The sequence below is a fragment of the Crocuta crocuta genome, unplaced genomic scaffold (assembly GCF_008692635.1).
Source record: "Crocuta crocuta isolate KB4526 unplaced genomic scaffold, BGI_CrCroc_1.0 scaffold1293, whole genome shotgun sequence".
NCBI classification, from domain to species: Eukaryota; Metazoa; Chordata; class Mammalia; order Carnivora; family Hyaenidae; genus Crocuta; species Crocuta crocuta.
In genome coordinates, this window is record NW_027531937.1 from 586,646 (window position 1) to 612,796 (window position 26,151).

Here is a 26,151-nt window from a genome sequence, read left to right on the forward strand (position 1 = left end):
AATAGAACTAGTCCAGGGATAGTTTTTAGAGCAGTTAAAGACTAATCAAATGCTGGGGCACCTAGGTGGCTCAGTCGGTTAAGTGTCCAACTTCAGCTCAGGTCATGATCCTGTGGCTCATGGCTCATGAGTTCAAGCCCTGTGTCAGGCTCTGTGCTGATAGCTCAGGGCCTGAAGCTTGCTTTGGATTCTCTCTCTCCCTCTCTTTCTGCCATTCCCCCTGCTTGTGCTCTGTCTCTCTCTCTCAAAAATAAACATTTAAAAATAAATTAAATAAATGAACAAAGACTAATCAAATGGTGATTTTAAATTATGACCAAGAGCAGAAGTGAAGTTACCAAAGTTAAATCACTCTTCCTCATAATGTGAATAAAATTATTTTTAATAACAGTTTGATTATACATCTGATTATTTAACAAGCAAAATTTAGTTGCTAAATATTTAAATACTTTTAACATACTAAACAGGCTTTTGCACTTCAGAGAGCCAATAGTTTCTTTTGTATTTTGTTAATGTTATTATTTGATCTTTGAGAAAAGCATGAATGTTTCAAATAAGAATGTTACATGGAACAGAGGCCATGGTTTAATTTCATTCATAAGCACTGAAGTCACATTTACTTCTATAGTGACAAAACACAAAATACAGATTTTTCAGTCTTGAATGGCAATATTCCACTACACTATAAGGCTTTGGTGTCCTTCTCCACAAAAGCTAACAAACTCTTTTCCCCAGAAAATGTGCTTTGTCTAATTTAGAGAACGACAGTGCTTTTCTTATTACAAAAAGAGAAACAAGTGTTTAAAAAAATATACATTTTTTTAAAAAAATATACATTTCCCCAGAGAAACATTAGTAACAGTAATCCAGTAGCATCCAAGCAGCAGGTAAATATTTAATCTCTCCAAGCCTGAATTTATTCCTTCATAAAGTGAGGATGGTATCTCAACTTTGTGAGATTGTTATGAAAACGGAATGAGATAAGCTATGAAGAAAAAGCCCAGTGCTGGGTCAGGAATACAGTGGGCACAAAATGAAAAGTAGCCCTATATTCAAATTTTAAATAGAACTTCTTATAAGATTTACTAATTTCTCTTCATTCTGGATTATGTTTTCCTAAGACCCTCCTGCATTAAGAAATGAATTAACTTTAAAAAAAAAAGAAAAAGAAAAAAGAAATGAATTAACTTAGTGCTATATCCCCCCACCCCCACTTCTGAGTTACAAAGCAGTGGAAAGAGGATGATGAGAAACCAGATGGACCGCTCTAACAACAGAGGAGTATGGGTGGAGCTCATGACACGAGCGCACTGAGGAAGAGGGCAGATGTGTGAGGTACGTGCGTGTGTCTGGTGTTCCTAGGTAGCTCAGATCAGATGGGTGCACTGCTCTGAATATACCTAGTGCTTCTCACAGACGAAACCGTGCAGAGTAAATACAAAATTCACCGTTATGCTCAAATCATTCTGTAACCCATGAACTGGAACAGATTTGCAGAAGTGTTCTAGCAGAACTGACAGCATGTTGCATTCCAGCACTACATCACTTAAACACAACTCTTACGGGGGCACCTGAGCGACTCGGTCAGTTACGCGTCTGCCTCTTGGTTTTGGCTTAGATCATCATCTCAGTTTCTCAGTTCGAGCCCACATGGGGCTGTCAGCATGGAGCCTGCTTGGTATTCTCTCCCTCTCTCTCCGCCCCTCCCCCATCTCAAAAATAAACAAACTTAAAAAAAACACAGAAAGACTAAAGAAATTTATTATCATTATCCCACTATATCAGACTCAAACACATTGAAGTTTAAATTGTTTCATGTAAAAAAAAGGTTCACTTGACAAAGTTCACAGGCAAGATGAAGAGAATGAGAGGACTCAAATGTGGAAAATCGGCTTTTAAATGGGTCATATAGTTTATTGTAAATAATACTCTATAAAAATACTTCTCTTACTTACATCAAAGATTTGGCCCTATTTTTTAAAAGGACAAAAACAGTTAATTTAGGCACTTTATAATTAGATTTCCATTATTTGAAAACCAAACTTACAGGAAAAGATAACCGATTTTATCAAGAATATTGAGATGCCCTGACACCATTAGAATAAAAAATAGGATATATATCTCAGATAATAACCAATTGCTTCTTGGTGTACAATAAAGTATGTTTATAAAACACTAGGGATAATCAACTGACACATCAAGTCTGTAAATTCGAAGGTTGCAATCACACAAACCAGCAAAATTTCTATCAACCAAAAGATATCTTATATATTTATAAAAAATATAACTTACTCTTAGAAATATTAGCCTTTAGAAATGAAGACTAGTAGACCATTCCTGCTCTGCTAGATAAAATAAAATCCAAATTATCTTACTATTTTTCTGCTTTCAATGGCTCTCCGAAGAAGAAACCAAAACTATCATCTCTCTTGGTAAGAACAATATGTAGCAATTCTCAATCAAGAAATACAAATGTATTTAACTATATTAGAGTTTATAGACTTGTGAAAGGAAATGAAACAAAATCATCAGGGCACTTAGATGAAAACTCATTGGCAATTAGTAATAAAAATACTGAGTTAGTAATAAAAATATATATTATTAGTCAATAATATATATGAAAAATATATATTTCTATATGCTTTTCTTTTTTTTTTGGATACTGAGAATTTCCATCTAGGTTGAGGGAAAGCAAACATATAAGAAAACAGTTGAGGGTATGGTTGTCATAGTTTTAAGCAAGTTACTCTGTGTACTTGATAACTTCATCCCATGAAATGGGGCTGTTAATAGTAGCTACCTCAAAGGGTAGGATGGTGTAAAGTCTAAAATTAAGGCTCAATTATCATGTGCTGCCTTGACATCTAATAAAATAAGGAAGATCTCAAATGGCCTAACTACAAATTCCTATCCCCACACTGTTCACGTGGATAAGGTCCCCTCCTCACCAAATGGACCAGGTACAATTTCTGCTTATTCCCAAGTGGCAGGTTTCAGTTCCCTACCAGCCTAGGAAAGTATTCAAACAAGCCAATCACAGATTCCCACAGGAACCAGAGTGTAGCTCAACCTCTTGATACTACAAAGCCTTTTTCCCACAGCCCTTGGTTGTTCCCTCCTGAGGGCAACCTCCATGTGGCCCCGTGTGATGTATAGTGTTTTCTTCCTTTGGGCGGTGAGTATATATAACCAATTGCTGATCTCACCTGTCCAGTGTTTTGTGTGTCTGGTTATCTGCATGACCCAGAGCTGGGAATCTCTCCCTCATCTAAGGGGTAAATAGCAAGCTATTGAACAAGCAGTGAGAATAATTATATGAGTGGATGAATACCTGTAAACTTCTTAAAACAGTGCCATATTACCAACTACATATTTGCTATTACTGGAATTAGGCAATGCTGAGTTCTCAAAGCACAATGTAACTAGTCGAAATGTTTAAACGTTATATCAAACAAGTTAAAGGAAAGATTTATCATAGACTGGATTTACAAAACTATTAATTGGCGCACAGGAGTCCCTTAATTCAATATTTTGCTCAACAAATGACCCAGACAATTAAAAATGGAAAACAGAATTGGAAAATATAGCCACTTAAGTGAAAAACCCTCATTAACAAAATAATTGGTTATAGATACTCTTTAATGAGTAGATGATCATTTTCAAGAATTTAGATTGAAACAATCATTAAAACTACAGTCACCAAGATCATATCACTCTGCCTTGAAAATTAATAAAAGTATTTAATATTTGACTATCCTTTTCCACACATTGTATTTAGATGATTGACGTTTAATTCATGCCTTCGCGATTGCTACAGACAAGCAATAATTGATGAATATCTATAACAAGCCATATACGTTTTCCATTTTTACCTTCTTTCATACTTATCTAAAAAATATATTTCTCTCCAACCATACAGCAAGGTCTCTAAAACCTAGGTTATACTATGTATACCCTCTTATTTTCAAAAATGCTGGAATATAAGTATTAATTAAGTAACTGTAAATTATTTCATAAAATAACCATCTTTTCTTATCTTCAGGCCCTAATAAGTAACACCTCTAGATTAATATAGAGTGTTCAAGTTAAATAATTGATAAATTCCTAGAACTTATAACAGTAAGTCTTATCTACCACATGGTAAAAAGGTAGAGCAATACAACTACAGCTATGTTCTGAATCCAAAATTAAAGAGAAAAACTAATTTTCTGTTTAAATATTAGTAAGTAAATCAAGTTCCTAAAGAGAAATCCTAGAATGACTGATAGGATAACAGAAAGCTACAATACCTTCATTCCTTTCCAGATTGTGTACATCTCTGTTTACAGAACTGAGTTCTGATTAAGCCCTACCCACACATTATTATTCCCTTGGCAATTTACCCACAGCTACTATGGAGATCTATTAAATCTATGAGCTTTTGTTTTGGTCTCAATGGGCCTTTAATTTACCATCTCACTTGGATTTACGATCGGCACTATCCTTCCATTAAATTATTTCTTCTATGTATTATTTCAAAATGGTAATAGCTCTTAAAATTTCATGAAATACATGTTTATTGTGAAAGCAAATGAACAAAAGACAACGAAGGGAAGTAAATGGTAAAAGTCGTTGCCAGTAATCCCATCAGAGAGGGATTGATATTATTAATTTTGGAGTCTAACTCTTCTGTATCTCTTTACCTTTTTAAAAATGAAAATGAAAAATAAATAAACATGAAAAATTTCACATCCTTAAAAAAAAGCCTTTTCCACTCAATAACCTATTGTGGACATTAGTTCACTTCAATACATAGATCTAATCCTAAGAGCAGTACTCCTTGCACTTAGGTCACATATTTGTTTCATGAATTCCCGTGTTACAAATAACCTCAGACTATTAAGCATTTACTGATGATACTTTAAAGGTGAGACATGATTCAACTGGAAATTAACCCTATATACTGAGATAAGGGTAGTCAAGAAGGAAATATAGAAAAGATGAAAGATTACAAATGGTAATGTGGTCTTATTCTTTAGCCCCTAGGAAACAGCACTCTCACTCACCTTTACTGCAAGGTAGGTGACCCAACAGTGAGAATCAAATCTTAAGTGGGTGTAGACGCAAGAAGGAACAGGCAGGCAGGCAGCGTGCCAGCAAATCTTTTAAACAGAAGTGATCCAGAGACTCAAAATTATAGGGAGCAGTTAGGGGGGGAAATATAGGCATAAAGTGTTGATCTGTAATCTCGTCAGTGCTTCCAGGGTACCCCAGAGAACTCTATTTAAATATAATCAAGAACGACCCATAATTTAGTATTTTTATTCTTCATGAGAATAAAAATTACAATTAGAGCTAGGCAACCCCCTTATCTCCCCATAGGTAGAGGCCCCAATCCTAAACTTACATCCGAGCTTCTCAAGTTTTCCATTAATCTGAAGATAATGATTATCACTCATTAATTAAGGAAGGAATGGTGTAGCATTTTGAAATGCTCAGATAAAAAGTGCTATGTAAAAAAAGAGATATGTTATGCTAGCTTAATCAGACATGCAGTAGCTGACAGGAAATATTCTCATACCTCACTTTCGCTGCACTGCTATTTTAGACCATGAAAATGCCTCTCTAAATTTCCTTTTTTATGAGTCTCAAAGTCAAAAGCTGACTGCCCATTGCCATGGAGACAGTTCTATTTAAGGTACTATATTAGTCCTTTCCTCACAGAAGGATAGAAAAGTGGTCAATACAAAAGCATCACTCTCCATGGGACAGAATCAAGTAATTACATATGCTTCTGGGGCAGCTAACACATAAGGGAATTTGGGAATGGGGTCGGGGGGATTTAATACAATCCATTCTTTGTCCTGAGTTAGATCAACACAGGTTAGATTTTACTACTCAGCTAGAGACAATAAGAGAAAAACTCCCATGACCCCGAAATTATATGCAACAAAATAAGAAAATAAAATTATTCACATTCACTATCCTAGACAGAACTGCAACTGGTCAAAACAATGTTTCCTCTCAACCTTTCAACTGAGCAATCTTTTATCCTTTTGATTTATATAGAGCCCACATATAATATATAGTGCTTAAGTTTCCTTTGTGTTACTTTTCAGACTTCCTGATTCGGCTTTCTGACACCCTGTGTGTAATGGAACAGTAAGCTACCAGTTTACAGATAAAAAAAGAATATCTGTAATTTACATGCATATTTAAATTTGTCTAAAAGACTCAAAACAATAATCAAACAAACAAACATTTTTCAATCCTAAACCTATCTTTAGGACAAACATTGTCACTTCTCCTTCTGTTTAAGGAGAACAAAACGTCCAGCATGATCTTCTCCATGAAAGCTTAAAACATCAATCTTCTGTGAGATAAAAATAATCTGAGATGGTGAGGCCCGTCAAAGTCTATCAATGCAGGTGCTAAAACATTTATTTTTATGGAAACAAGCAACTCCAAAAGATATTTTCATTTGATTTCAGTCATAAAATAGCTTCCAAAACCCACCTCTCTTTTTCTCCAGAAGCTAAAGTTCAGAATTCAGGAACGAGAATATGACACTAGATTTCTTTAGGTGAGAGCATATTGTACCAGGTGGTCTCAAATCTATAGTTTTTAAACAGGCAAAGGAATCCTTTTGATTCTACAGCTGGTCCTACCTTTACTATCTGTAAAGAGTAGAGGTTTAGTATTGATTTAATCTGAAACAATTCCCTCTTTTTACCATATTTCTCAATTAATAATGCATACTGAAAATAAAAGGGACACACACAATTCTGATTTGTCTAAGTGTCTGATCATAAACCAGGGTTTGCAATCCTTAGGAGTACGTCAGGATCACCTGGAGAGACTGCTAAAATACAGATGGACAGGCCTCACCTCCAACATTCCTGATTCAGCAGCTCTGGGGTGGGGTCCAAAATAGTGCATTTCTAGCAATCTCCCAGGTGATGCTGATGCTTCCAGGCTCACACTTCAAGAACCATTGCCCTAGACATTAAACAAGCTTATTAACTTACAGAATTGTTATTCTGTTTAATAAATGACTTCAATCTTCCCCGAAATGAACCATTTTACATACAACAGTAGCTTCAGTCTGGGGATTGGAAGGGGAGAGTCAATCCTAGCAATTTGGAAAGGATATTAATTCAATCAAAACCAAGATTATTCCTATAACTTGCTATCCAGTGGTTAGGTAACTGCTGGGGTTACAAAGACTTTGAGGAAAACACACCTTTGACCATCAGAAAATGGCCTGTGTCTCCTGTGAATCATCTGGTCTTGAAAAGCAACTATCTACTATAAACTTGTGCAAAGGTATTTAGTATTTGAATATAAATTTCTTTTAGAAACAACCGTAAACCAATTATGCATTACATATGTTCCAGAAAAGGTATGTATCAAGTTTCTGTGAGTCCAGTCTAGACTTCCAATGGACTTACATTTTCATTTTAGAAATCCTTCATCTGGGACAGATCTACAACTGGCAGCACACTGGATTTTGGTTTTCAAGTGCTCTAGAGCTCTGTCAAATAGTTAATCATCCAGAAACACTAAAAGGCATTAAAATGACTATAACAATTGAATAAAAAGAAGTGGTTTTTTTACAATAACAAAATCCTCCTCTACTATTTTATGATCATGAAAATGCATACCTGTTACTGACAAAGTGATGGACAAGTCAGAAGTATGAGAGGACAAACTACTTCATTTTTATGACATCAGAGTACCTTTCATAAATGGTAACACAGTGGTTTGTTAAGAGCTATAACTGTTGAATGCAGTCACGACAGATTCAAATTTTAGTGGCCCTCTAAAACAAAAGATGCAACACCTGCCAGCACTTAGATGGCAGGATTCTGAGTTTCTTACTCAGTTTTTTAAAAAATTCTACTGCTTCTATAAATACCTGCAGTGAAAAGGAGTTGTCATCAAGGTATTCATTAGTTATCAATTCTTTCCATTTGCCACTGTGGCAAATATGTTCTCGGCAACAGCTTTAATAAAGACCATTAGTAAAGGAAACAAAAGAAAAATGCACAGATGTACTTACCTTTTAAAAGCTTACCATCAATTAAAAGTAAAATATTTTCCATTTATGGCTGCTTTTGTATAATAGGATCTGTTGGTTTTTTTTTTAAACTAACTGCATCAGTCCTAAAATGTATATGGAAACACAACAAGATCCCAAATAGCCAAAGCTATCTTGAGAAAAAGAGCAAAGGTCACACTCCCTGGTGCCATATATTACAAAGCTATAGTAATCAAAGTAGTATAGTACTGGCATAAAAACAGATACATAGATCAACAGAACAGAATAGAGAACGCAGAAATAAACCCAAACATATATGGTCAATTAATTTAACACAAAGGAGGCAAGAACATACAACGGGGAAGGGCAATCTCTTCAATAACTGGTTGGGAAAACCGGACAATCACATACGCAAGGAAGAAACTGGACCACGATCTTAACCCATGCACAAAAAATCAGCTCAAAATGGATTAAGGACTTGAATGTAAAATCAGAAACCATGTAATTCCTAGAAGAAAACAAGGGTGGTAAGCACCTGGGCATCCATCTTGGTGCTGTTTGTCTGTTTGTTTGTTTATCTGACTCCAAAGGCAAAAGGAACAAGAGCAAAAATGGTACTACATCAAACTAAAAAGCTTCTGCACAGCGAGGAAACCTTCAACAAAATAAAAAAGCAACCTATTGAATGAGAAAAAATATTTGCAAATCATATATCTGAGGAGTTAATATTGAAAACATAAAGAACTCATACAGTAACAAAAAAACACCAAACAATCCAAATTAAAAAATGGGCAGAGCATCTAGAGAGACATTTTTCCAAAGACATCCAGATGGCCAATACGCACATGAAAAGATGCTAAACATCACTAATCATCAGGGAAATGCAAATCAAAGCCACAGTGAGGTATCTCACACCTATAAGAATGGCCATTATCAAAAGGACAGGAAATAACAAGTGTTGGTGAGGATGTGAAGAAAGGGAACCCTTGTATACGGCTGGTGGGAATGTAAATTGGTATAGCCACTATGGAAAACGGTATAAAGGCTCCTCACAAAATTAAAAAGAGAACTACCACATGACTCAGCAATTCCATTTCTGGATACTTATCATAAGAGAACAAAAAGCCTAATCTAAAAAGATATATGCACCTCTATCTTCACTGCAGCATTATTTACAACAGCCAAGATACGGAAATAACCTAAATGCCCATCAGTGGATGAATGGACAAAGATGCGGTATACATACACAATGGAATACCACTCAGCCATGGAAGCAAATGAAATCTTGTCATTTACAACCGCAAGGATAGACTTTGATGGTATTATGCTATGTGAAATAAGTCAGACAGGGGAAGACAAATACTGTATGGTTTCACTTAAGTGTGGAAACAAAAAAAAATAAAGGAACACACAGGACAAAATCAAACTCATATATACAGAGAATGGATTGGTGGAGAGGGGAGATATAGAGGGAAGGAAAGTGGAGGGGTGGGCAAAATTGGTGAAGGGGACCAAGAGACACAAATTTCCAGGTATAAAACAAGTAAGTAGTGACGATGTAATATACATACAGCAGGGTGACTACAGTCAATAATATTGTATAGCAAAACTGAAAGTTTCTAAGAAAGTAAATCTTAATGGTTCTCATCACAAGAGAAAAATTGGGTTAACTCTGCATGGTGACAGGCGGTAACTAGATCTATTGTGGTCATCGTTTTGCAATGTATATAAATGTCGAATCATTATGCTGTACACCTGCAACTAATATATGTCAATTATACTTAAAACAAAACCATGGGCCTCAAATTCGTGGTTACTTCATAATATAAAAGAGAAAAAGATAAGAATGCTCAACCATATCTATTACTTGGGTTATGTACATTTCTCACATATATAATCATAACAATATGCAATCATAACAGGAGTTGGTCAAAAGAACTTCCTATCAGATCTAGTTTGAAGCCCACAATATTAAAATGCATCGCTGTCAATCTTCATTACAATGAAAGTTCTGGACTGGATAAGGTCTAAATCTTGCATTTTGTACTGACTGCATCATTGCTTTGGATATCATTAGACCTCAACCATGGTAAAACATCACATACTGATGCTTTTACAAATGGTCAACCCTGACAAATGGTGCCATATTATATTCACTGACTAAATAATGTGAAAATTTTAAAGCTCATCGCCCTAAAAAGTATTCTGAATAATTGATGGTTTTCCATTTTTAAATTATTGACAGCTATCACTTCTGTTCACCAGAGGTGGGGTTTGTTTCCATCGAATCACCCTCCCCTCACACACACAGCCCACATCTGCATTCAGGTACTACCCCTGTCGGCTCTGGAGTGTGTTTTACTTTTCATTTGCCGTAGGACACATTTCTTGACGGCCACTATGATAATGGTGGAAGAAGGTAGTTAGGGAATAAGACAATGAGTTCAACATTTTAACATTTACTACAGAAATAGTACTAAGCTTCTTGCTCTGCCTATCTGCATTCCTAAGAAATATCTATGCAAATATCATATGTCCTCTTTACCCAAGACCTCAAGGACAATATGAATGACTCAGCTCTGAAATCCTAACATGGGGACTCTGACCGGCACAAAACACATTCAGACTCTTAAGAAACTAGTTTTGCACTATGGCATAATCAATCCAAACCATTTGTATAAAATTAGGTTTCAAAAAACTCTCAAAATGCAACTGTAATTAAAATGTGTCTGTAATACATACTGGTTCTACTACTAAAAACCAAACAAGGTGTGACAAGTTGTTACTTCAAAAGAGGTGAAAAAGCACTCTGTGTTTATAAGTGCTAAATGGCTTGACACACGTGCTTTCTAGTGTGTTTAGTATCTACAGATTTTTAGAAGTTTTACTTTGGGCCCATCTGCACTTATCCGGGTACTAAATAGACAGGACATTCTAATTAGATGTTTTTTGTAAATGCAGTGTTTATTACAAAGTTGGTGTTTGATTAATCTTTTTTTTAATGTTTATTCGTTTTTGAGAAATATAGAGCATTAGCAGAGGAGGGGCACAGAGGGAGGGAGACACAGAATCTGAAACAGGCTCCAGGCTCTGAGCTGTCAGCACAGAGCCCAACGCGGGGCTTGAACCCACGAATCGTGAGATCATCACCCGACCTGAAGTCAGACGCTTAACAGACTGAGCCAGCCAGGCGCCCCTGATTAATTTTATACATTTAGAATAATATAGAAATTTTTTAAATAGGTACTATTACTCCCTGTATGTTAGTATGAGCTGGCGCAATTCAGATGATGTCAAATTCCCTGCACCATCCTTTACACCAGAAGGTCACCAAGCTAGCCTGCTGGCTAAACCCAGCCTGCTATCTCTTTTTGTACCGTCTGGGTTTTATATTTTTAAATAATTGAAAAAAAAAAACCACACACAAGAACATTCTTTACATGTGAAAATATAGTTAAAATTAATAGTTAATAAAGTCAATAAAGTCAAAATTGCAGTGTCCATAAACAAAGTGACCTCCATTCTGTAATGAGTTACCTACTGCTCTCGCAATACAAGGACAGGGCTGAGTAGCTGTCACACAGAGAACTACTGAGGCCTTACTTTAGGCTCGCAAACCTAAGCTGTTTACTATCTAGTCCTTTACAGAAAAAAAAAAAAATCTGCCAAACACTGTTCTATACCATCTGTCAAATGCGGGGCATGACCTTGAAGTTCTCTTTATGGGATCCAGATGTATGTTGCAACTCATCACACAGCTTCGGCAAGAGTCCTGATGTCATCACTGTCTGTGTGTTCAGTACCTAACAGGTAGGAGCTGAATGAATAAGCATAAAATATTCATATAGTATGCGAGTGGTTTATAAATGTTAACAGCCTTTACATTTCATGCCTGCTTAAGAGTATGAAGGTCATGAAGGGGTAATAACATCGAGATACAGAATAAGCATAAAATCGCAATGTATATATTTTTACCAAAAAAAAGAGAATTCTTTCTACATACTTATTTACCTAAACATGTATTTTCCCTCACTTTAAGGGCATTAAATACTAAGTAATTCTCTTGCATAAGAGAACCCTTACGAATTCATGCTAATCTTGGGTGTTCAACAATGCACTTTGCCTCAAGAATATTAAAACCTAGACCTCGTAGTTATCTTAACAGTTACATAATACAAAACAATACCTTAGAAGATTATTAACTATATAGGTTATACTGTATTTCAAAAAATAAGACTACAACAAATATTCTTTCCCTCACCTGAGAATTCACTAATTTCAACTAACACACAAAAATGTTTATATAAAAGAATTCAAATATTACTTGGGGTTTAGAGCTAAGGCACCATTAGCTTAGGTGACTTTTGTTTTAATTCTTTTTGGTGGAGTAAATTGGCTGGGTTTGTCTTCTTTATCACATTATAAACCTGAAAATAAGATATACAAGTTAAGCTCCTAATTTCATATAAAAAGGAAACTTGCTGAGGTATTAAAATTGATTTTCTTGGGGGGCACCTGGGTGGTTCAGTCGGTTAAGTGCCTGACTCTTGGTTTTGGCTCAGGTCATCATCTCACTGTTCATGAGTTTAAGTCCCACATCTGGCTCTGTGCTGACAGTGCGGAGCCTGCTTGGTTCTCTCTCTCCCTCTCTCTCTGCCCTTCCCCTGCTCGTGTTTTCTCTCTCCTTCTCTCTCAAAATAAACAAATTAAAAAAAATAAATAAATAAAATTGATTTTTTTTCATTTATATAACCTTAAAGACAAAATGAGTAATAAAGACTATGCCACCCAGCTTAAAATGTGCCAACCTGGGGCAGAGCCTTAGTAAACACAAAGCACACAAGGATAAGCCAGCTTGATGCTGGGCCCTTGGTTACCCCAACACCTGATTATACACCAATTTGTATCCTCTTCTTTTCAATCATTACTTGAATATTGGATAGAGCTGCATTAACAGAATGTTCCTTTAACGTAATAACCAAACATATTCTCAGAATGAACATACTAAAAGCTATTTTTTTGTCAAAATCATTTGCCCGTTTTAGTGTTAAGTATACCAAGGTTAGGGAAGCCTCCAGTGAGTCAGTTACTTAGATTTCGGAATCTATTTTCCCCTGGAAACAATGTTCTACCTAGTGGTTACGTTTCCAAGAGAATCAGTAAATGCCTATTGAATATATCTGTAATATTAATAGTACTTAACTAGGTCTCTTTCTGTGTTTCTATGGGAAACTCTCAAGAGTTCTAATTTATGAATAGCAGAACCGAACCACATCTTCCCACAAACTCCTCTCCCCAACATACACCTTTGGTTAAGACTGGAAACTCTTCTGTAGGTCTTCTGTAGATGTAGAGCACAGAATGCGGGTGGGGAAGCCACTGGAAGGACAGCATTCCCAGGGCCCTTTGCTTCCTTTCACCATCATTTTGGCCTTACCACAGAAAGCTCAGATGAATGGTGGAAATGAGCATTCACCTTATCTCTTATCTTCATAAATAACTCTTTTACCATAAAATATTACCAAATGCTGAGAACATTTCTTAGAGGTCCTATTCAAGAGACAAAACACTTAAAATATTTCTTGACGGTGTTTCTTGTCAGATATTTGAACAGTATTGAGCGAATCAACATTACTGAACTAATGACTGACTGACTGGCTAAAGAAACAGGTCACATAATTAACAACAGATTTACAGAGATAGAAGAGTTAACTAGATAGGGCCAAACTGTCAATGAGAACTTCAATTTGTTTCTCAGCTGATGTAATCTTTTAGAGAAATTTGCATATCTGATGTAAAAATAAAGTAGTAGAAAATATCTGAATTTGAAATCCCTCTTATTAATCCCTTAAGTAACCAAGTCCTATTAAGTTTCATTAAAATTTTACATCTCCTAAGAGTTGTTAACATGAAGAAAATGTGGAACGTAAAGACATGTAGTGCTTACACCTGTAAGATGAGCCAGGCTTTGGAGTTAGACCTGTTTTCAAATCCTGAGTCTGCCACCTCTCGGTACTACGACCTTGATCAAATAACTAAAGCTCTCTGAGCCCTAATCTCTTCATCCCTAAAATGTGAGTAATAATTCTTTATAGGTTCATTGTGACGATTAAACAGGACACACATGCTGTTTATTTTCAATATTTAGTACAGTCTATGGCACATAGGTGCTATTCAAAAGATGCTAGTATCATTATTGCTATTATAAAATGCATTTCAAAACTAGGAGTTACAATCTCAGATAATCACCATCATCTTCCACAAAATCCAGCTTCAGTCAGTTATGAGGTTAATTTTAGCCTTCTCGATATTCAGCCTCTATCTACTAGAAAGAGAGATTTCATTTCTTCAAGTCACTAGTTTCATCTTTGCAATAGGGGAGATGTAAAAATAAAATATGTATCTAGAAATGAGAACATTTTGCCCCCTTACAAGTTGCTATTAATTAGTAGAAAAAAGTTAAGTCTTACTCAAATAGATTATTTTGTATCTTAAGAAAAGCTGGTGCAAGAAAGAATATGGCCCTCAATCCGCCATTTTTATACTTGGTCAAACTTACGTATGTATGGTATGTTCAATACATGTTTCATGAAATGGAAGGTAAAATGCCTGTTACTCCTTATTAGAAGCTTTGAGCAACAAAATGTAGGTTTCTTCCAACCCACCATTAAATATTGGATAATACTGATGTGTCCCACAGGGGACAGTCAATACCCTGGCCCACGGACCAGTAAGTGACTCACCTCTGCGTGTATCTAAAGAGTAAAGGCTAACTAAGGGGCAATCCAGGCCTAGGACCAGTTCTCTGGTTCAGTTACCAAGGGATTGCCTGCTGGCCAAGGACATCACAGCTGGCTTGGGAGATTTCCAAAATAAAGGACTTGGGGGAAGTAGAAGAGGAAAAGCCCTGAGCAGGATAATATGTGAAAAGAACCTTAGGAGATGGCCTACAGAGAACATTGTAAGTTTGAAGGTATGTCCTAAGTACTCCAAAACGGTCATCCCTTACAAAACACTAGCACAATCCAGGAGATAGAACAGGTGTCCATATCAAAGCAATGGCCTTTTTCTGTTTCTCAAAAGGACCAATGGCTAATGCCCATGTCCTGACCCTCTTAGTGAACTTGACATTCGTGCTCCCTATCAGAACTCCCTCCAAAAAGTAGATAGATATTTCGCTGAAAGACTCCCATGGTTGCAAAGATGATTTTATCATGAAAATCATCTGAACTTGTTCTGAACTTCTCAAAGTGTCCCTATAAACAGAGAGAACAAAGTAGGGCTGTAAAGAACAGACACATCAGACAAATATCAAACATATTTTGGAAAAAGAGGAAAGTCTTCACTTTATCATGATTCTATGTATCCAATATAAGTATGCGACCAATATTTATAAGAGCAATAGATCTCTAAATCAAAATTCTACTTTGCTAAAAATAAACTTTCTATTAACCACATCCCATGTAAGAGGGAATGTAGTAGCAGAAAGATATATGTAAATTGTTCCCTGTGATTTAGTGTGTGAAGTGTGATCAATGGACAGAATGGCAGTCGAGATAGAAGTAAAACGGTTTAAAGATTAGGAAACGCTTTCGAGATGCTGTAAGAGTTTTGAAGAAAATTTCTGAAAGACAAGCAGGAATTCTACATGTTAACAGTAGAATTTGATGGTATGGGATATGTATTTTTAAATAGTTTATACCGCATCTACTTCTATGTTTAACATAACTGTGGGACACGGGACTAACCATTTGGCTTTGCCGTGTATTTACTGTATATGGTGCATTCCACCTCCTCCCCCATCCCCACCCCCACACCATAGTGATATCTAAGAACAGTTCAGATACCAGTTGTCACTTATGGGTGTCATCAGATCTAATCAGGTAAATTGATCCTTATGCAGGTGCCTTGGTGACTACATTGAACTGAGCTTGTGTGGACAGGGTAACCACCCGCACCCCCTACACACAAATAGAAAACGCCTCTATCTTTGGGGATTGCAGTATTTAGGAACTCCTACATTCAGGGCCGTCCTGTCTCCTGTGGTGGTGTTCATTTCTTCATTCTAGCAATGCTTGTTATCAGCAGCCTGCACGATACTTTTCTGATTCTTTCTGGTCTCTTCTTTGGTTGCTTCTCCCACATGTCTCAGTTTTCAAGAAAAAAGGCTAACCTGGCTACTCAGAGCCTTTTTTTTTTTTCCTTTTCAGCCCCAAACGAACCAATTAGAGCACAATGGACATAATCTTTGGATCTGACCATTCTTCAGCCATTGCATAGAACTTAGAATATTCCTTAAGAGCCAAAGAGATGCGTGTTTCCCCCCCTCCCCGGTTTCTACCAGATGCTGACAAAAAGTAAAGATTACTTCTAGTCAGACCCAGTCTCACTATGGTAGTAGAGAAGACTCTAGAATGTCACTGAAAAGGTGCCAGGCAGCATGTGCAAATGATCCCCACACAGAATAGAGGCTGGCCTTATCCACATTTTCTGTCAATGGTATTAGCCTTTTATTTTTGCCATAGGCTCCTGAGAATTGCATTTATATGTACCGCACATTTATATGAACTCTGGCTCAGCAGTTCTCAAATGTTTTGGTCTCAGAACTCCTTCACTCTTAAAAATTACTGAGGACGCTGAAGAGCTTTTGTTGTTGTGTGGGTTATAACTGCCAATGTTTACTGTATTAGAAGTTAAAACTGAGAAAATGTTAAATGTTCATTCACTTAAAATAATAAAACCATTACATGATAACATAAGGCACATATTTTTATGAAAATAACTTTATTTTCCAAAACAAAAAAACACTGAGCAGAGCGACATTTACGTTTGTGCAAATCTCTTTAGTGTCTGTTTAATATAAGACAGCTGAATTTCATGGCTGATTTCTGCATGCAATCTGTTGCAATGTTTTGACTGAAGTATGTGAGGAAAATCTGGCCTGACACAGATAAGAAGTTGAGAAATGCAAGAGTTAACTGAATCTTCTTTGATAGCACACCAAAACTCCACGAGCAGAGCTTCTTGTTAGTTACAACGTGGAATCAGAAACCCTACCAGTAAACTTAACTTTCTACACCCTCATATATGAAAATCTAGCCTGCACTTTTTTTTTTTAATGGCTCTATTACTCATGTATGACGTTGATACCCATTTGCTCCAAAATGCAAAAAGTGATCCTGAAAATTCAGGAACACCTGACAACATTCATTGCTAGTAATAAAAAGAATGGTCAGATGGGAGTGTTGTGGGGACCCATTGGCACTCACAGATGCAGAAGCTGGAAGTGAGGATGGTCCCTGGCAGCTTCAATACTGCAGGGGACAATTAGAATAGAGTTTTATTATAGAAGCAGTTCTAAGAATTAAATGGACTTTTTTATGACAGAGGTCACGGCACTTAAATTTTCTGTTTGTGAGAAACAGCTGACATCATGCGAAAGCACTCGAAAAACTGTGAAAGTCTAGAAAAACTGAAGTTAGAACCCAGTACTTTCAAAAGGGAAAAAAGGGATAAGAGAGAAGATGAAAAGATTAAGACACCTTTACTCCCATAACTCTTCTCCTAAATCAGAATTATTAAACATTCTTTGTGTTACCCTGGATTTGCCCCAGCTTCTGTTAAATAAGATCATCTTTGACTCATAGTCTTTTCAAACTAAATGCTAAGTCCCCTCATCTGCTGAAGTGCCCAAAAGGCAATTTCATTTTATTTAATTATCAGAAAAAATAAAAGCAAAGTGCACTGGATCGCTGTTTAAGAGGGGGTGGGGTAGGTACAAATAGAATTATGCAAATCAAAAATCAGTAGGTTGATCATTCTAACTATGCAAATCTACAATCAGGAGGTTGATCATTACTTCTCATTTATAGACACTAATTAAAAAGGACAGAAAAGTGAAGACTAACCAAATCAGTCAGTATGTACTGAAATAGACAGCGACAACTCACCAAGAGCTACAGTATCCTGGGAACATAAATAGGCTCATGTTTTTCTTGGATTTAGAGTTGTACTTTATGGTTTACAAAGTACGTGAATGCACATTACCTCTCCCGCGCTAGGCAGCAACCTCTAAGTCAAGTAGAGATTGTCTACATTTTGCAGAGGAAACTAGCCTTCCAGGAATTTAATTTGCCCCAAATGACAAGACCTCCCTATGAGCACATCTTGTGGCTTCTAGCATCACTGCTTTAGCAGTTATGTTTTGGCAGTTTTACTTATTGGGTGGTGGGGAGATGGGAGAAAGCAGCAGAATCCCTTCTACAAATGAACTTTTTTGGGGGGCACCTGGGTGGCTCAGTAGGTTAAGCATCCGACTTCGGCTCAGTTCATGATCTCACAGTTCGTGGGTTCGAGCCCCACATTGGGCTCTGTGCTGACAGCCAGCTCAGAGCCTGGAGCCTGCTTCAGATTCTGTGTCTCCCTTTCTCTCTGACCTTCTCCTGCTCACTCTGTCTCTCTCTCTCTTTCTCTCTCTCTCTCTCAGAAATAAATAACACATTTAAAAAATTTTTAAAAAAAGAACTTTCAATTGGACCTGAACTACCAAACATATAAACATACAAAACAATGAATCTTAATGTGCTTTAGCTATAAAGTAACAAGTACTGATAACAATGCCTTTGTGTTCTCACAAGCAAAAATATGAGCAAATATGTGTGGGAAGGATTTTCTTTTATTTTCAAGACCAAAGCCTTCATAACCAATGAGAATCTTTCTTATCAATATCATATTAATCAAAAAGTTCAAAGACATGTACAAAGGTAGCAGAACAAGTTTTCATTCAAGGCCTGCACGAGAATAATCCTGTAACAAAAGATAACCTTTCAAACAATTTGTTAAAATTTGGGAAAACATATTTTTGAGTAGCTGTATTTTTAAGTTCTAACTTAAAAATAATTTTAAATGTACCAAAAAACGTAATCCAACATTTCACTTTTGAACACTGAAGCATCCTAGGGCTCCCCAAAAAGCAGTGTGAAAACCACTGCCTAATGGTTTGCTGTCATATATTCACTGCTTGATCTCTGCCTACTTCACTTAAGATAAAATAAAAACTGTTTTCTAATAAAAAATGTATGTGTAAGAAACCTGATTAACCAAGGCAGACCATAGCTACCAAATCAGTCAAAGCACTTATATTCTATTAATTGACAATTTTAATTACAAAAATGAGGTTCATACAGTTCCATCTAATAGTCCCCATTTTATTTTCAGTCTTTTCACTTAAAAACCCATCAAAAGTTGTCAAAATATATGTGATTATAAACAAAGCAGGAAAATGCAGTAAAGATCTAAGACGAGAACTACCTAAACACATGAAGAATTTTTAAATGTTAAATCTTCTAACTTATAGTTTTATTCACTTCAGTAGTGCTAGCTGCTCAATACTCAAAGAACATTGTAATATGCCCCCTTTCACTCATCAAAAAATGAGTGGACTTGACAGTTACCTACCTTAATGCAGTTTGCTACTTCACTTTAAAATTTATCTAGGCGTCACTGGAATTTCTTCAAGTAAAATGTATTACACTTCAAAACTCATTAACTTTCCCAAAGTAAGTATAAGTAGAAGCAATTCCTCTTTTAGTAAAAGCTTTATTGAATTATTTCACTGATAACAGAACAAGTTAGACCTTATAGTTATAGATGTGAGGATAGTTTTTTTGTTTGTTTGTTCATATGTTTTCCTATCTGGGAAATATATTGTTTTTACTGACCTAAGATACCAAATTAGGTATATTCAATACTTTAAGAAGTCTATTTTCAAAGACACTGAATCAGAATTGCAAAGGCACTTCTGATAATAAATGTTGACTCTCATACAATATGTAACTCAATTTTCAGACACTGGGTTAAACCAAGTTATTCCATTTGAAGAATCCAGTGCTTTTGAAGTTCCCCCCAAATCCAACACATTGCAACAAATTAAGCTACTTTAAAGAAAAAGCTTCATGCCACATAAAAGGTGACTCTTTCCCCATCATTAATGAGGATTATAACTGCAAAGAGTAATACACACTGGAGCTTCATTCCTCATTATGAACTGCACTGAACTAAAATTCAGTATGCTATGACTCACTTGGTCATTAGTGAACACTTCATTAAGTGGAAAACACAAGATAAATTTTTTAAAAATCACATTTTGAGAGTTACAGATGAATTTTAAAGTCATATACTTTCTATCAAAAAGAGAATCATCTCTTTATTAGAAATAAACTCTTACATGCTATTTTTAGAGTGACAAAGAATTTAAAATGCTAAGCACTTGATATCTTTTAAGAGCACTTAAGAACAGCACTCTTTAAAAGCTACAAATGTTGCCAAGTCATGTCATAACTGGCTCAAACAATCCCATTTCCATCTAAAGTTATTTCATGCTACTGCATGAATCAATATTAAATACCTTGGAGTTACTAAAAACTGGAATATTGGCAGAGGTACAAATATGAAAATGGTGAATACCCACTTTCCTTATAACTCTTTCTTTTAATAATGACTAGAAATGAGGATGTTCTTTCTAGGTAAATAGTAATAGTTTCTTAAAAGCTAAGTGAAGGAAATAAAGAATGCTAGCAAAGTGTGATGGATCCATAACCATGGTTCTCTTAAAAGAAAAACTAGATTCTGAAGCCTAATATCACCTCCAAACATTTTATTGGCCTACCAAATTGCCAGAGCCATTAAAAAAAAAAGTCAAAGTCAATACAGTTCTTTTGTTCCTTATTCAGTTAAAAAAAAAAAATAACTAGCTGTTCTTTTAACCAGGCGTGAGCTTACGTAAATGTGTCTCAAACAACAAATTGTTTTGTGTTAAAAACATAACTTACCACTTCTGAAGTTAGCAAATAACAATAATTTTTTAAAGCTAGGTTCTGATGACATCTGACCCTGAAGTGAAAGAGTTAACATTCAACTAAGCTGATCTGCACTTCTGATCCATTACATTTCTCACAAGCAGCCCTACAATGAGTTGAGCAAGTATCAACTGTAATTCGATCCCAGAGTTTATGGAAAAAAAATAACTGCACATACTCAACATGCACATTTAATAAAAATCTGTTTCAAGAGAAAAATATCCAATAAACACAATTTAAGGCATATTTAACTGTTCGATTAACTTCAAATCTGCAATCTCTTTGATTTCTTCATGATCTCAAATAAAATAGTGNGGAGCCCTACTGCAGGGAAAAGAGGCTTGAAAAACAACTTTGATTGGCACTTGGCCTGACCCACAGAGAAGGAAAAACAGTTTTTGGACAAAGAGCGCAAATATTTGAGCTTGCTTACTTACATGCTTTCTTTCTATTTTTAATATATAAATAACAATCCCAATTGAACTGTATTTAGAGAAATTGACTAAAAACGGTGCCGTATTCCTCTGAGTCTTTCAGTCCCGATGCATTTGCACAGCTCAGCAATTTTAATTCATTTGTACTGGACAAACAGAAGCACCTCAACTAATGTTTCCACTTGATGAAATGCAAAAATAGAGTTTGGAGAAAAATAAACTGATTATAATACTACCCAGCGGAGGCTGTTAAAGTCCGATTAAAAGCTTTTCTCGGTCTAAAGCGACATCTTTTCACTCCCCTCCCCCACCCCTCAACGGAGTGATTAAGCCAAGTAAGCTAAACAATTCTGGAGTAAACTTTCTATCAGTCACTCTGGGGAGCAATAAGCTGATTGCACTTCTGATTTTTTTGGACTTACAGGGGGCGTGGGGGGGGGGCTGCTAAGGAGTGATAACCTATGTCCACCTCCGTCTCCTCCTCCCCCAACCCCGGAGGAACTGTAAGGTCGAACAGCATTTCCCATGGGCATAAAGTTCAAGCTGCTTTACCAGTTCCTTTCAACACTGAACTACAGACACAAGACTACCGTCAAAAGAATGTAAAACGGGGGATGTTAAGGGAGAACGCGCAAGGAAGGCAAAAGCGACCGAATAAACAAAAACAACCCCCGCCAAGAGTTAGCCACAGCAAAGACGGAGCCAGGTTCCTGAAGCCCAGCTCAGGCCGTTCCGATTTCACACCGACTTCCATCAACAGCACCGGGAAGAGGATCGAACCGCTCCCTCTCTTCCTCCCTCCGCCCGAGGAGCAGGCCGGAGGTGGCAAGGCAGGGAGGTGAGCCGAAAAACAGGCTACTGGCAGCAAAAAGAAAATCGGGGGGGAAAAAAAAAACCCCAACCCCTCGGGACGAGCATCTGTCCCGGCGGAGATAAAAAGCAGCAGTGCAAACCTCCACCCTCAACCCACGCCCCCTTCTTCGGTCTCGGCGTGGGGAAGGTGCCCCGGGATCCCTCTGAGCCTCGCCCCAACAGTGCGCCCCCGGGCCGAGCAGCCCGAGCCCGGTCGGCAGGAAGCGCCCCTCTCGGGCTGGACCCCAGGCCGAGCCCGTACCTTCCGCAGCACTTTCCGGCAGTTGGTACAGAGCAGGTAGTTGGCGGCGGCCGACGGGCTGCTGCCGCCCCGGTTCATCTTGGCTGCGGGCGCCGAGGGCGAAGACGCACGGCGGGCCCGGGGCTGGTATCACAGTGGCCGCCGCGCCGCTGCGGGGCCGCGGCCGCAGCGNGCGGCCCCGCCCCCGCCTCCCCACCACCTTCACCACCTCCACGTTCGGGGACCGCCCCCTCCCGCCAATCGGACAGCCCCGGCCACGCCCCTGGGCCTCTAGCCCGCAGCCAATGAGCAACTAGAGCCCGGTTGGGAGCTGCGCCGGCCAATCACAGACGCTGAGGACGCCTTGAATCTCCGGGCAAGTTAAGTTTATCTCCGAGGCTTGGAACTGGAGAGAGATGGCGGGTTAGTTAGAGAGTGGGGTGGGAGGGAATAGTTTGTGGTGGCCCACCAATAGGTGGAAGGGGGTGTGTCGGATGCAAATTATCCCTGGAAACCCAGCCCCTCCCCGAAGACTGGCCACGCCCCCTTCTCTAGGTCCCTGCAGAAATGGTGAGGAGGAGAGCGAGGTAAATCGCTGGGAGCTAGAGCCTCACTAGAGGGTCTAAGACTGAGCTAAATATTTGCTGATTTCTTGAGAAATGTTAGGAACGGGAGGGGGCGGTCGGTAAAACGTTCATATTGTCAGGGCAGTTATTAGGCTTTCTCTCAGCCAAAATCTTAGCTGTAAAGAAGACTGCAGTCACGTAGCACTTGGCACCCAGGGATCTCAAAGAACTTTATGCATCATTTATCTTGATCCTTGTTTTGCAAAAGACCAATTACCTAAGGCTTGGGCTGGGCGTAGGGATAGATGTTTGAGCTAGATTTACACCATTAATCGAGGTGGGGGGGGAGGGACACAAAACCTCTGGTTTAGCGGTTTCCTCCTCCTCCTGAAGCACCTTCTCGCAATTCTCTCAGCAATGAAAGTTCCTTTATTCGTCCAGCACGAAAGGGCCAAAGAAACAGGGTTATCCTCTCACCCAACAGTCCTTTTGGGGGCAGTTCATCAGAAACATGCAGAGCATAGAGCCTTGCTTGGAAGGAAGAACAAATCGTCTGTAAACTATTGGGCTGGACTTGCCTCTTCCAAAGCTAAAAATGGTGAGTCAGGATTTTGGCGTCCACGCTCTAGGGAGAGAAGGCACATGTAAATGGGGAAAGCTCTGGCTGGAAGAGAGTGGGGGGACAGGCAAAGAGGGGAGCCAGGTCTCTTGAGGAGGCCAGCAACACGCCTGCGGGTCGATGCGGGTTCCCGACGCGAGACGCCCGGAAACCTGCTCCCCAGTGAGAACAAAGGCAGGCGCCGAGCGAGAACCTGATTGGTGCCGGGTCCTCACCGGTGTCCTCCCGGCCCCGGAGACAACTTGCTTCACCCACTGGCGCAGAGCTTCGTGCTCACTGGAGCCCAAGCTCCCCACCCGGCCTTGGCCGTGACCGCACAGGACTGTGCGTTATGACATCACCTGTTTTCGCTCTTTAGAACATGATCTGTATTCTCAGCTTCTCCTTTTTGTAAAGGTCTCTAGTGTACCAGGATTTGGGAAGGCTTGCAGTCCGCAGAATGAATCTGGAGATGATGTAAAAGAACGGTTTCACTGGTTTGCATTTCTTTCTTCTCTTCCTTTTCTTTTTAATTAACACACACACACACACACACACACACACACACACAGAGCCTGGTTTCCTTAGGGATTCAGAGTGGTGTTGTAATGCAAAATCAGAAAGGTACACTTGGAGGAGCTAGCAAGTTTAGCATATCAAAGCTTTTAGACCAAATTGTGTGGTTAAAACTGTCAGTCTTATTTTTCAACAGCTGCCTCCTCTGTCCCTTTTAGAGACCAACACACATAAACCAAGTCTACACAAGGAACAAAGGAAGTGGAAACCTGCCAGTGTCAGGTTGAAATACACTGAAATTGACTGGAAAACCCCTGAAGGGCCTGACTTATGTGGTTGGGTAAATGTGTTGATCCATTTAACTAGTGATAGCTAAAAGTCACTTGGTGCTGTTGTAGACAGCATAGCCTAGAATAGCAGTGGTGTGGGGAAGGTGCTTAACAATCAGAAGAAACTGTAAAAGCAAGAACATTAAGGAAGCAGAGAAATTACCATGGGCTCTCCTGTGCAGAGAACCAAGAAATCTAGGGAGAAAGTTAGCAAGGCAGTTTTCCTAAGAACTGAAACACATATGTGTCCCTGTTTAGTGGTAAATTTCTTGGGCTATATTCCTGGCTGGTTCTCCCTTGTAAAGCAGATTTTATGTGAATGCATTTTAAAGGCTAGGAGATACTGAAAGCTGAAGTGAGTTTTTGTGCAGAGGTTGAATTTTCTCAAATAATATTTTAGATTCAAATTGTTTTCTATCGTATTCTTCTTAAGCCTATTGTAGTTAAAATCCTTTCACAATGAAGTTCTTTAAGCCCTTCAGTAACTAAATTCCCCAGAAAGGATGGCCAAGAGAGTGGGGCCTACACAATTAGACCCTCCGACAAAGATTGCTAAAGGGAGGTTTTAAAAGAATGCCTTCACCGATGCACAGTCAGATTCCTGTATGTGACCAAAAGATGGTTGTCTCCACCAAACTCCTCCAAACTTTCATAACAGTAATTGCCCAGATGGCCATTTATTTGGCATTTAACCATGTACTGCATTGTGACATTTCTGACATCAAACTCTTACATATGTGTCTACATTTTATCCCCTGAAATCTTCAATCTAGTAATTCCTCAGCACACAACCACCACCCTTTCTTCTGGTCCTCACCTCCCACACACTCTCATCATGCTTGTTCTTTTCTCTCCTCATGTTAACATTCGACTCCTGATTCCTTCCTTTCTCTTCCATTCCTTACCTGGTCTCCCTTCCTTTTCTAGTCAGAAAAGCCAGTTATTGTAAAGAGAATGCGACTCAAAGGGTAAGTGACTTGTGAATCTGGATCACACTTCTAACAGGGAAGAAAACAAAAGTCAGTTCTTCAGATTTCACACAGAACAAGGAGAAACCCCTTCCCTTTTGTTGTGTGGTATGTATAGAATAAAAAAGAACCTCAGAAAAGTTAAGACATTGGTGAAAATTACAACCAACAATGGGAAGTACTTTTTAACTTTTTCATAACAGAATTAGGATGATACTTTATTAAATGTTTTACGTTGTTTTTATTTTTATTTTTTGCTTATTTATTTTGAAAGAGTGCACAGGATGGGGCGAGAGAGACAGTGAGACAGAGAGAGAGAGAGAGACAAAGAATCCCAGACAGCTCTGCACCGTCAGCGCAAAGCTCAAACCCAGAAACCATGAGATCATGACCTGAGCCAAAACGGAGAGTCAGACGTTCAACCGACTGAGCCACTGGGGCGCCCCTATTTACATTGTTTTAAAAATAAATTTTTTGCTTGTTTTATAACACTCTTTTAAGATGTGATTTCTTTTTCATTTAGTGCTTAAAATCACATGGCTTGAATGTTCTGTAACTTAGTTAGCCATTTCTCCATTATTGAACATGGAAGCTGTTTCCAGTTTTTCATGGTTATGAATAATGCTATGATAAGCTTCCTCATACCTAAGTTTCTCTGATTCCTGGATATGGAACTTCTAACTGAAAGGATGTGAATATGTTTTAAGGGTCCTGTTACCATTTGCTAAAATATTGTGTGGAAAGGTTTAACCAATTTACACTCCTCTTCC

General features: G+C 38.1%; 1 protein-coding gene and 1 long non-coding RNA gene across 7 annotated transcripts in view; one reads left to right on the forward strand and one right to left on the reverse strand.

The window, feature by feature from the left end:
• Window positions 1-23,840, reverse strand: part of SESN3 (sestrin 3) — a 75,785-nt gene extending 51,945 nt beyond the window's left edge. For 5 of the 6 annotated variants that reach the window (XR_013337790.1, XR_013337791.1, XM_077775037.1 and 2 more), the window contains exon 1: window positions 22,426-22,590. Coding sequence is in view for 3 of the 6 variants with exons in the window: in XM_077775037.1 (XP_077631163.1) it covers window positions 22,426-22,503 (78 nt within the window). In the remaining 3 variants the exon portion in view is untranslated. Of the gene's footprint in view, window positions 1-22,425; window positions 22,591-23,804 lie in introns of those variants that run through there. The other variant, XM_077775039.1, reaches the window with a different exon arrangement.
• LOC144240661 (uncharacterized) lies at window positions 23,225-25,870 on the forward strand. Its single transcript, XR_013337792.1, has 2 exons — window positions 23,225-23,568; window positions 25,656-25,870. It is a non-coding gene; the product is annotated as an uncharacterized LOC144240661 (long non-coding RNA).
• Window positions 25,871-26,151: the final 281 nt, after the last annotated feature.